This window comes from Podarcis bocagei (assembly GCF_964188305.1).
Source record: "Podarcis bocagei genome assembly, chromosome: 5".
NCBI classification, from domain to species: domain Eukaryota; kingdom Metazoa; phylum Chordata; class Lepidosauria; order Squamata; family Lacertidae; genus Podarcis; species Podarcis bocagei.
Genome location: NC_138129.1, coordinates 25204866 through 25218059, shown reverse-complemented (window position 1 = coordinate 25218059; position 13194 = coordinate 25204866). Strand labels below are relative to the sequence as shown.

Genomic DNA, 13194 nt, shown 5'->3' with positions numbered 1-13194 from the left:
ATGTGGTAGGAACCACCATGAACTGTGCATTCAACCGATCCATGCTATATGACTGCACTGCAGACTGGTACAGCCACATGGCTAGTGCCTGCAATGTTTTAGGAGTGTTGTTGGTGTGTGACTGTTGCATACACCAGGGATGCTCTGCCACAGTTCCAGCCTAAATGATAATCAATTTAAATTAAATACCTACTTAGTTACAAGCTAACACAGAGTCCACTGAAGTTGCAGGTCTGCAAACCGCAAACCTGAACTCAAGGCTTGCAAACCAAGTACATCATATAAATGTCTGATCTGCTATTAAAATTGGCTACTCTAATCGTACACCCAGTTACATGGAACTGGGTCTCTCTGACATCCTGCTTTCTGAGTAAGGATGTTGAACATCACAGCCTTAGGAATCCCTTCATCCTGCCATCCTTAGGTAGACCTCAAGACACCCTCTTCAAATTTGATGCTAATTCCTTTTAACTGCTCACAGAACTATTTTTCCCTCTTAAGAGCAGAGTGAGATTTCCAATTACACAGCAATCTGTACATGTACATTTTTAATATTGATGCTATGCATAAAATAACTGCATATATGTACTGTATATGTGTATACTTAAAACAAACCTGTATGTATGTAGGCATAGAAAAGCAAGGATATAGACTGCCAAGAACTGTTCCTGTGCCACCCCCATTGAAGTGAATGAGGTTGCTCTTTCATTTGAGAGCTTTGGCTTCATTCCCATTCACTCCTATAGCAGTGTCCTACAATCTCCTTTGAAGACTGAACCCCAAGACAATTACCCACATTTGTTCTCTGAAGGCATTGCAGTAAAAGGAAGCTACAATATTTTAGTCAAAGCTCATTGCACAAACTTTCCCTGGATCCAGGCCCCTTGCTTTTAAAGTAAACCATAAACAGGCCTGGCCATGCCATCAGTAGGTTCTAGCAGCTATCCCACACTGTTTCTCAAAAGAGCTATGGAAGTGCTAATAGGGTCATAAGGCTTCTTTCGTGTGAAAGCAGAAAGAAACTCCAGCAAATCTATCTACGTCTTAAGAGTAGGTTCCTGTGTTTGAAGCTCTAACATTGCAAGCTAGCTGGGCTCCTTCTCCTACTTGAGCATGAAGAGCAGAAGCTGAACTCACAAGACCTCTTTCATAGAAATATATTTGAGCCATAGATGGCCTTTAGGTATGATACTGAAGGGGAGAGCCATGAGTCCCCACTTTGGACCTAACAGCAGAAGCAGAAAGATGAGGCCTTTTCTTTTAATATGTGGATTAATATAAGCGGAGCTTGCGGACCTGCACATCCCCCCCCCTTCTGTGCTAAAGTATCTCCTATTGTGTGCAAAAATATTTTGTATGGCGAAGGGTAGAACTGGGGTGGGATGGGGGGGAGTTGTAGAATCAGGCTGGAAGGCGTGGTTTTCACAGAAACATGATACAAAGGGAAAGGGTTAAGAGGACACCGTCCCCCTCCTCACATGATGAGCTGTCACTTCAAATTGTAGCATCAGTGGTTGCGTTGTGAAAAAGATCCAAACTAAGAATCCAAGAACTCCACGCAATGTGTGCACAGCTGAATTCTGAGACTGAAAAATACCATGTTGTGCTTTGGGGGGCTTGGACAACACAAACATACTTGTGATTTAAAGGCTCAAGATACAGTCATGCTTTTGGGGAAAGAATTCATGAGGACACGATAGCCACAAGCTAACAAAATTTAGGTGGAACGAAGTATCACACAAAGACAACCTTTCTGAACCAGAGACTTGAGATACACTCAGTACAGCAGCCTTCAATCAACACAGTGCCCCTCTAGATGTTCTGAGAGGACGATTCCGATAATCCCTGCCCATCTGGAGCAGACAGTAGTCCAAAACATCTGGGGGCACTAGGTTGGGGGTGGCTGCAACATAGGTGCAGTAAGAGAGCTGGGATTGGATCCAGTGCTACCTCTGGAGAAGATACCTGAGGTGGTTCTAAGGAAGGGAAAACTCCCCTACTTAGTGCCACCAAACTGACTCACTTAAATAAACATTTTCAGCCACTACAAATAAACTCCAGCGCATTAAATTATATTTTTTTCCATACTATTAAAATAATTAAATAAAATACTTAAAAAACAACAAGAGGCCAAGACTTGGGTAGGTAGGGGGAGAAGCATACCTACTATAACCAGGTAAGATTAATTGTGCAATTAAGATAGCGCAAAGTTGCTTGACAAAAAAAAGGGGGGGAGCAGCAGCTCATAAATGGCTAGGAAGTCTGGGAGAAATGGCAAAAGTTTCCAAAAGATCATCCCTCTGAAAGAAGGTATGGGATAAAACACAATTCTGGTCCAAACACAGAGGTAGGGTAGGGGTATGCAAAATATGATGATTGCCTACTAAATGCTTTCATGCCCCCCCCCTTATAGTCTTCTTAATAAAAAAATTAAGTTTGCTTGCTTTAAACAAGGGATCTGGATTAAGATGTGTTTTAAAAGTGCATTGATTCATATACTTGCAGATTAATTCAAGTAATAGATTCTGCTGCAGAAAAGTCTCACATAGTTTGTCACTAAAAGATGAATGAATGACAGATGCCAGAGTTCGGGGTCGTCGTTGTCGTCCGACTCCCCCCCCCCCCCCAGATTTCCACCCTACTAGCATGCATCAAATGCCCAATTAGAATGGCTGTAATTTGCCATATTCTTATTATCCTGGTTTTGTGCACAAAAACTAGGAATACTGCTCATCAGAGCTGTCCCTAAAACACACACACATGATTAGCAGCACAACCCTATGTCAACTCAGAAGTTCCATAGAGTTCAATGGGACTTGCTCCCTGGTGAGTGGGTGCCAGTTGCAGCTTTTATTTCCATACCTAGAGATTCAATGGTGAAAGGATGTCTGTCTCTCTCTTTCTTTCTGTATATGCAATGATTCAGCCTTCAGAGAACAAACACTGAAAGATTATGAATGTATTATGCCAATGATAGTCCAGTTCTATGAAACAGTAACGTTTAACACAATGCCCCAGATTCATGATCCTGTTTGCAGGCCACTCGGTAATATAAGAAAAACCGATAGGAAGTTTGAAAGAAATTGTCCACTGGAAAACAAAAACGGAGAATCTATTTGAGAGAGAGGAAATTTTTGCCACTGTGGCAGTTCTGCTCCCATGCTTGACGAGGCAGCAGACTGCTAGACTAAAACTAAACATACAAAAATGAGCCCCTTCCCACACACAAAAACAAGGTCTTCTTGAGTAATCGGTTCCCTCTTGCTTAACTCCCCAATGTGCTTTACAAAAGTATGATCTTGGCATTATGGCAGTGTTTCCTCAGGACCTTCAGAGATTCAGAATGAGGCCCACAGCTGCTGAGTCTTCGCAAAGTTAGCAGCAGATCCTTCGGAGGAGGCAGGGCTGGTTCACTCCATTTCTGAAAACAACACACAGGCATGTCACAATGCACTCTACAATACTGAAAGAATAAGCAGGCAGAAAGGCCAAGAGCGAGTTTGTGGAGTGGGGGGGACGGACCCACAAATTAATTATGACCTCAGCTATTTTGAGAAGGAAGTGTTCATTTGTTTTTTGAGAACTGCTTTAGAACATTAGGAAGAACTTCCTGATAGTAAAAGCTGTTCGACAGTGGAATTTGCTGCCAAGGAGTGTGGTGGAGTCTCCTTCTTTGGAGGTCTTTAAGCAGAGGCTTGACAACCATATGTCAGGAGTGCTCTGATGGTGTTTCCTGCTTGGCAGGGGGTTGGACTCGATGGCCCTTGTGGTCTCTTCCAACTCTATGATTCTATGATTCTATGAATGCCTGCCCAATGCTACCAGTCTGTGTGCTTAAGAAGTTGCTCTTTACCTGCCTATCTTCTGACCTTATCTGTATTATGTAGCTCCCTTTCATTTCCCCTCCTCTCACTTTTCTACCTGTAACAGACCAGAATTCCCCTCTCCTGAATGATGCAGTCTTAAAACACAGGAAACTGAGTCGGGCCACTGGACCATCTAGCTCAGCGGTTCTCAACCTGTGGGTCCCCAGATGTTGTTGGACTACAACTCCCATCATCCCTGAGTTCTGGCCTTGCTAGCTAGGGGTGATGGGAGTTGTAGTTCAACAACATCTGTGGGGACCCACAGGTTGAGAAAGGCTGATCAAGATCAATACTGTCTGAACTCACCGGCAGCAGCTCTCCAGGGTTTCAGACAGGAGTCTCTCCACAGCCCTACCTGGAGATGCCAGGAGTTGACCCTGTCGCCTTCCACTCTACCACTGGGCTACGGCCCCTTTACCCTTATGGAACATAGGAATCTAGACCATTTCTTGCATAGTTCAGTACTGTCTAACCAGCCTTTCTCAACCTGTGGGTCCCCAGGTGTTGTTGAACTACAACTCCCATCACCCCTAGCTAGCAAGGCCAGAGCTCAGGGATGATGGGAGTTGTAGTCCAACAACATCTGGGGACCCACAGGTTGAGAACCGCTGCCAGTGGCTCTTCGGGGTTTCAGATGCCTTGGAGATGCTGGGGAGTGAACCAGAGACCTCATTTGTATGCAGATGCTCTACCACTGAACAATGGCCCTTGCTGCGCATTATGACTGAAATTCCCTTTCAGGACATTGATGTGCCAACATCTCCCATCCCCACCCCCCCACCCCAAAATACCTCTCAGCTCTCCATTTCTGTGAAATCTTTAGCCCCCTCTAAAAAGGGGGAGGGAAGTTATTTCCTACTGAAGTTTCATCTGATCATCAACACTTGTTTTTTTAAACCACTTTTTAATGCTGAAATGTGAAGGGCCAAATTAGCAGAAACAGTTAAGATGAAATCACTTACCAAAGTGAACGGCAGGCAGATGACTCTCCGGATCTCCAAGCTCAGAACTACCATCTTGACCTCCAGGCTCCCAGGATTCACTGTTCTCAGAAACTTCAGAAAAGGCATCGACTGTCCCTTTTTGACTGCTGGCTGGCTCACCAACACTCGAGGACTGATCTTCACTTCCTGTGTCTGACACTCCCCTGTTTTCTTCATCTAGCCTTTTGGCAAACCACAGCCTGATCTGTTGAGTAGTCATCTGAGTTCTCTCACACAGACCTGGGAGGTCATCTTCACAAAGCACCTTGTTCTTTTGGAAATAGTCCTGCAGGACCACCCTGCTGGCCTCACTGGAGGTCGATAGGTCTTTAGGAAAGATACCATGCTTGTAGTTCTCATACCACCTCAAATTTCCATTTTTTAAACCATAGCGACTATCTCCAAACCAACGAATCACCTCAGTCCTGGGAAGTCCTGTATGAGAACATATTTGGTCATATTGTTCATTTGTCGGCCGCTGGGTCTGCACAAAGAGCTGCTTGAGCAAATGTCTCTGCTGAGCAGTCTTTTTAGAACTTAGCTTGGGCTTCCGGGGGTTCTCTCTTTGGACATCTTCACTCAAGCCTAGCACCTCACTTTTGCCATTTGACTCAGTCACCTTAAAGTTCTTAAGGTTGATTTTTATAGGGGTTACTTTGCGCTCTCCTGGCGTTTGAGAGCTGGTGGCTGCATCCAATGAGCCATTTTCACTGGAAGCTTTCAAGTCGTCCGAGGAGCCTTCGTCTTCCCCTGAGTCGTCTTCGGCGTCATCGTCCCTCTGCCGCTCTGCGTCTTTGATCACCTGCCGTTTCCTCCGCTCCGAGAACCAGCTGTCAATCTCTCTCCTCGTCATTTTGGTTTCGCTCCTCAAACGGTCCACTTCCTCCTCTGGAGGAGAGGGATTTTGTGCAAAGCTGCTTTCCAACGCTCTGAGCTGCTCAGGAGCCCTCTCTTTATATTTTGTAGCGGAGAAATCGGGTGTCTGATGCCAGGATTGCCGACGGGCTGGGGTGTGAACAGCAGGTGTTGCTGCCAACGTGGAAGTTAATTCTGGGGTTGCTTTGGGAGAAGAGGTGAAGGTAATTTCAGGCACAGAATCTATTATTATTGTATTATCTCCAGCATGTATAGCTTTGCCACCTCTGATGTTCCTGCAATGGTACCTCCTATCGCTAAACCATTTTCGAACTTCCCTTGTACTAAGGCCTGTGATTTTTGTAAGCCGCTCCACTTCAGCATGTCCAGGAAACTGGTTCCTACAGAAGCTGTCTTTCAATGCAGAGAGCTGCTCATAAGACTTCTTATTTTTGTATATACTGGGATCTAAGAAGGCCTGTGAAGTTATAGTTGGGCAAGCAGTGAGCTGTGATGGAGCAGCACTCACCACTTTCACAGGGGACGAAGTGCTAGAAACTGACACAGTGGCAGGCGGCTTTGCTATCTGAGTCTTTGGAATGGATGTGACTGCTATTGCAAGAGATGAGGTTGTCCCTTGAAGTCCATTTGATATTATTGGTTGCGTAACCAATACACCACCCGCTCCTTCGGGTTTCCCAACAGAATGGCCAGGTAAACTGGCCTGAATGAGATGCTGAACACTACCGGGGCTTGCAACTAGGGGTGTATTTAACACTGTAATGGTGGACTGGGGTATGGACTGAATCACAGTGTTAAACATTTTCTTCCGTGCATCTTCTATCTCCTCTGGTGACCAACTGATACCCTGCTTCAACCTCTGGGCAGTAAACCAAATCTTCAGCTGTTCTTCTGGGTACTTGGTCACAACAGTCAAATAGCAAAGCTCAGCTTTGGTAGGGTAAGGGAACTTATGGAAAGAGTTTTTCAGAAAGCTATTAGAGTCCATTGTTGCATTGTATGTTGGGATACTGCTCAGGGGAATCATTACCTTGGGAAGGGATTTTGAAGTGGGTAGCTGCTGGTGAAGTTGTTGTTGCTGCTGCTGCTGCTGTTGTTGCTGTTGTTGCTGCTGCTGCAGATGCACAAATTGAGTGAGGCCTGCCTGCAAAACAGGTACATTTCCTATTATTGAGCCATTGACAACATGTGTTGGCTTAACTGTTCCTGTTGATGATTGGTTCACTGGCACCGGTCCATTGGTGAATGGCTGCTCGCCAACTTTTTTCTCTAGATCCTTGACCGGTTTACTAGATACGTTTTCTTTCAATGTGTGGATTTTTTTCACTTCTGGTTTCGTTTTCATTATCTTCATAATGGGTGTTTTGGTAATGATAATTTCAGCTTGGCTGTCTTGACCTTCCTCAGGGAGGTCCCCCAGAAGGTCCTGGCTGCTGCTGGCATCTCCAATGGTTTGCTCCACAATCACGTGCTTGCCTTGTTTCACGACATTCCAGATTAAGCCAGTTTCCCCAATGTGGCACTCTGCGTTGTGGCAAGAAAGCTCTTTGTGACTCTTGACCAGGAAACTGCACTGCACACACACAAAGGACGGGCCTTTGCTAAAGTCTATGTGCTCAGAATCAAGGTGACCAAGGAACTGATTAATGTCTTGAGAGCCAAAATTGCAATAGATACATCTGTAAGTATCACCATCTAAGATACCACTATGTCCATTGGACAACAGCCCATTTTTGTGATTATTGTGAACAACAGTGTCACTAACAGGCAGAGTTGTAGGAGTAACAGACTGTTGAGATCCTTCATGATCAACTGCAACAGAGCCTGGTTGCGACTCCTGCAGTGCCAGTGTTTTTGGTGGTATCATGCAAGGCGTTGTGGATTTCCTTTTGCTGGCCATTTTTACAATCAGTGAAGATAATAAAAGATTAGAGGACAGGTGCTACTTTTTGAGACTGCTTTGCAGGCTATATTCCTGAAAATCCATGATGCCCAGAAAAATGTGTGTGTCAGGAGTCTTGACAACCATTTAAGTCGGCCATTGAATCTGAGGAAACAAAAAGAATAGCATATCAGCAAAATATTGTGCTAAACATTTTCACCAGCACAACCGCAGGCTGTTTCTTACTCAGTTATATACTGTGTTGCATATACATCATAAGATAGTTAACTAAGAAACAGTATTTCAGTTGGTCAACTGAGAAACTGAAAGCAGTTGTCTTTATAGAGCTAAGGAGAGACAGAAATGTTGGCCACACATCATGGCATAGCTGATATTTTGGAGAAAACACAACCTACAATATAGGAAAGATTTAAAGTTACCCAAATTAAAACTGTCATGGAGGTACAGTGGTACCTTGGGTTAAGTACTTAATTCGTTCCGGAGGTCCGTTCTTAACCTGAAACTGTTCTTAACCTGAAGCACCACTTTAGTTAATGGGGCCTCCTGCTGCTGCCGTGCCGCCGGACCACGATTTCTGTTCTCATCCTGAAGCAAAGTTCTTAACCCAAGGTATTATTTCTGGGTTAGCGGAGTCTGTAACCTGAAGCGTATGTAACCTGAAGCATATGTAACCCGAGGTACCACTGTATTATAATTTTGATTCTCCTCTACCCACCCCTCCAGGTAATGATGACTATATCGGTTTTCATTAAAGTTCAATGCAGTTTTTAAATCTAAACAAAAGACGGAATAATAGTCAAAGTTTGATTTTCAGTGGGTCTACTCAGAGTATGGCTAATATTGGATATTGGATATCATCCATTGGGTGCAATTCATCTAATGAATTGCATTAGATGTACGGAAAATCACTATAAGACTGCATGCAGGAACCATCAATGCTGGAACCAAAAACAATTCCAGAAACTGGTGTTGCAGAGATTATACATGCCGGTTTTTGTAGCAAATGCAGGTCACAAAGACACCTTTATTTTAAAAGGAGGAAAACACTTCTTGTTTTGTTGATAGATGTCTGACACATTACTCAAGGAAGCAGGACAAATTAGGTGATAAGCTACAGGTTTCTCACACAAACATTAGCAGAAGCAAACCTATAGAACCTTATATGCCTATGAGAGTGAAAGAGAAGCTCCACAACTGATTTACACTAGAGGGGATAAGGACATGGAGGGTGGGGGGAGATGTTGACAGCTGAGCAAAGTCAACATACACAAGCTGAAAGTTAGAAAAAGGGCTTCTCTATGCAAGTTTCCCTAGCCCCTTTTCCAGACTGCATGCACGTGAACATAATTAAACTGCACTGGATATATCCATAGGAATAACTAAAGAGGGCTTTGCCTGGTTCCCACAGTGTTCATGCATGTACAGTGGTACCTCCGGTTGTGGACGGGATCCATTCCAGAGGTCTGGTCAGATCCCAAGTTTTCCGCAACCTGAGGACCACTTCTGTGCATACGCGCATGGCGAAACTCAGTAAAATACTTCCAGGTTTACCACACGCGCATCCCAAAGTTTACGCAACCAGAAGGTTACGTAAACGGAGGTTCGACTGTATTCGGAATAGGAAGACATAATGCAGTTTCTATACCCTTAGGAGGATCACTTTTGGTGATGCAAAGTGGATGCACCCCATAATTCTCCCAAACTTCGCCTCCTGCAAGACAATCAGCCATGCTCCTTGTGGTGGGTAGAGGCACATTGCAAAGGAAGAGCGAACCCTTATGGCACTTTCACACAAACAAGCTGTGCGGGAATTCAGACATCACTCCAACTTGGAAAGGGTCCATTGCTCTGATGGTTGGGATAGATATACAAAAACACAGAGCTACCTTGTGCAGAAACTGACCCACTACTGTCTACTTGTAATGTTTTCCAAGATTCCAGACAGTGTCCCTTACCACTGGGTTCTTTTTCACTGGAAATGCAAGGGACTGAAACCCCCAATTGAAATAACCCTGTGATGTGCACAGGGGTCTTCCCTGTATGGGTTGTAAAGTGGCAACCATGTGGCAAGGCTTAAGAGAGCCCCACAGTGCAAAGAAAGAAAGAAAGAAAGAAAGAAAGAAAGAAAGAGGAGTTAAATAACATTCTGGTTTGCTAAACAAGAGTTACTGATTGACTAAATGTTCCTTAAGTTCTTTAGCGCTCCATGAAGGCTAGATCTCCAAAATGAAAAGCAGTGATGAGTGTGTCATTTACAGAACAACCGCAGGGAAAGCTGTTTTGATTCGGCTGAACCACTAAAAAGGCCAGATCTGGAATACTGTGGCAGCCTGACCTTATTCCCAGAGGAAAAAGTTAATATTTGCTCGGCCCTCTCATGTAAAGTTCGCTGGAGTTTAAGCACAGTGACAACACACCAGACAAAATGTAATCGAAGGGACTGTTTGTACATTTCTTTTCCCTCTAGAACAGTTATATAAGCACTATGCAGAAGGCTGGTGCACACTTGCATCTGCAACTTGAGTTGCGTACTGAGCAGACCACAGGATGTTTTAGATTACTAAGCAAACGGGGCTCGTGTATTTACAAGTTGCGAAAGAGCCAAGCTCAGGAGCAACACTTCTTATTTCAAATCACAACAGGTTAGGCCCAATTTCTAAATTTTCAGAATTTGTTCATTTAAGCACGAGTGCGTGACGCTGTCATACAATGAGCCAAGACCACCATATGTTCCAGCACTGTCTTGTCTGACAACAGCTTTTCAGTGTATCAGGGAGACAGTTCCTCTTCATCACTTGCAAGCTATGATCCTTTTAACTGGAGGTCCCAAGAACTGTAGAGTTGGAAGGGACCCCAAGGGTCATCTAGTCCAACCCCCCACAATGCAGGAATCTTCACTAAAGCATCCATGACAGATGGCCATCCAACCTCTGCTTGAAAACATCCAAGGGAGGAGAGTCCACAACCTCCCGAGGGAGTCTATTCCACTGTTGAATAGCTCTTACATTCAGAAAGTTCTTTCTGATGTTTATTCAGAATCTCATTTCTTGTATCTTAAAACCATTGGTTTGGGCCCTACCCTCCACAGCAGGGAGGAATCTGGGACCTTTCATATGTAAAAAAAATGCTGTACCCATTTCCTATGGCCTCTTCTCCAAAATAAACAACTTAAAACTGCTTTAACCAGTGCCAATTTATATTACACATTGTTTTCCTATGGTAAAAGCATCACAATTGCTCAGGGATATTTCAAAACTTTCTTATTTTTTTTAAGTTTGGCAATTTCACTAATTGTCCACTAAACTTAACCATCCAGGGGTCCTTTACCTTTACTTTACCTAATATTTTCTCCCTCTAATTTTTACCTTGTTTTAAAGAAAGTTTATGTTTAATGATGTTGTTTGTACTTTTATATAGGCATTGGGGTCAGGTAGTTTCAGCCCCTATCCTGTCCCAAATTCTAATCTCGCTAAAATAATCCTATTTAACAACAGCAGTTACGTTCAGATGGTGTTAGCCATTGTGTACTATGATTTTATTTATATTCTAGGAAGGTTGAAATTTCATTTTTTAAAAACTCACTTAACATCACACCTACTAACTGTTACACTTTGAGACAGCTAAGTTGAAAGGGGGAGGGTATAAGTAAAGTACCATAAGATCTTTTAAGAAACAACATTAGAGGTCCTCTAAGATGTACCAACCCTACAGAGCTCATGGCTGTCTTACAGCTGATACTACCCAAATTATTTTGATGGCCGTGAACACTTATTATGGAAAGCACAACTCTGGGTAAGTGTAAGTTATCTATACATTAATATAATTAAGTTTTAAATAAGTACCGCTAGGTAAGAGGGCACCAGTCCTTTTCGGCTGGCTTGTAAATGGCTTGTTTTCATATAATTAATAAAGGCAGGGTTGTTAATGCAAAACATTTCGTCTGGTCAATGCCAAAGTCTACATTTAGAAGATTAAAAGTGTGATCTTCACCCAAGGCTTGCTTAGCAACCAAAACTGAACATGTGCCATGTTTGAGCGTAGATTCTTAAGACCACTGAATACTCAATAAGGTTTTCCTTTTAATGAGCTTTCAGTACCAGTTTACCTACACAACTAGGGTAGGAGAATATTAAGCAAAGAACAATTAAGACATGAGTGATCAAGTCCTCTGACCTCTGAATATGGATGTGTGTGTACTAAATAACCCCAGACGTGCCAACAGCATCCACAGGTAGCTTTTGGTGACAGCTTGCTTGGCACACTCATTGCCATGCTAGTGGCAACTGGCACAGATGGCAAAGGCAGATTCCCTGCAGCACCCATAAGCAGCTGGACCCATATCTTGTGAAAAGTTTACTTCTGCTGGGACCATATGGAAGGCCCGTCCAAATATAGACTGTGTATGAGTGAGTCAGCATTGTGCCCTCCTATGAGGTGGTAAGGAAGCCTTTTAAATGCATTTGTGGGAGGGGATTTATTATTTTGTTGTTTTTTTAACTATTTATTTGTGCTTTTACCTTGTATCCTTATCTTGTGAACCACCCTGAGATATTATGATGAAGGGCAGTATATAAATCTAATAAATAAAATCAAATAAATTATCAGTATTAAGCCGGTTAAAGTTATAATTACATTATAACACCCACAGACACAAATATAGGCAGGCATGTGGGCTGAGAAATTCCTTGTAACCTTAATTTTTAGAAACAAACTATGATGAAGTGCTGCTTTCAAACAACATCCAATTAAAGGGACACTAAATGAGCCATAATTTTGACATGAATGCTGTAGGTATTTGTTTTCATGTCATTAAAAAAAAACCCCAAGGCAACTTATGATAACATAAAAAAAAACCTGCATGAAAATCCCCAACAAAATTCACAGACTAGAACAAAGATAATCACAGCAGCACAACTAGATTAAGTGGGGGAATGGCATAATTTAAGAGGTCGGGTTGAGGCTTCAAACTGCAGCCCTAAGACATGGAATGTTCTCAGACATTTCCTATCACCTGCACCCAGGTTTGAAAGTGGTTGTGCACATGCAAACTTGGCAAATATACATCTTTAGATCACAGCATTGATAGACATGTCTCTGAGCTGGTTGGATCACTGTTTGCTAATACAGAGAACCATTAACAGCAGAGAACCATTTCCACATTGATTATCTGCTCATGAATCTTTGTATTACAAAAAAGATTTGGGGTGCACTTCAGGAGAAGCTTCCAATTTACCTGGAGCCACTGCCACACCTGTTCCGCTGTCATCAACCCACATAAACTGAGTATGCTAGAACACGTCCAATAATCCTCTGAAACTGCTTTGCAGAGGGAAGATTGGTAATGGATTTTTATCCAACTGCACTTCACAAAGCTTCTTCATCCATTTTCTTGTTTTTAAGAATATGGAGACTGCAGAAATTCTACATAGACTGCGCCACTTTCAAAGACTTGAATCTTTTAAATAAGAAACCACTTCTGCGTCCTTATTCATTGCAATATTTCTGCAATGCCTGAAGCTCTGCTCTGGTCCTATGCAGAAGCTCAGATGTTAAGTACTCAGAAGGG

The 13194-nt window shown here is 43.1% G+C and overlaps 1 protein-coding gene across 2 annotated transcripts in view; it reads right to left on the bottom strand.

The window, feature by feature from the left end:
• Positions 1-531: 531 nt before the first annotated feature.
• ZHX3 (zinc fingers and homeoboxes 3) overlaps positions 532-13194 on the bottom strand; it is a 45851-nt gene continuing 33188 nt past the window's right edge. For both annotated transcript variants that reach the window (XM_081196099.1, XM_081196098.1), the window contains exons 3-4: positions 4829-7772; positions 532-3421 (exon numbers count right to left, since the gene is read on the bottom strand). In XM_081196099.1, coding sequence (XP_081052225.1) covers positions 3411-3421; positions 4829-7625 — 2808 coding nt within the window. In that variant the 5' untranslated portion in view covers positions 7626-7772 and the 3' untranslated portion in view covers positions 532-3410. The remainder of the gene's footprint in view (positions 3422-4828; positions 7773-13194) is intronic.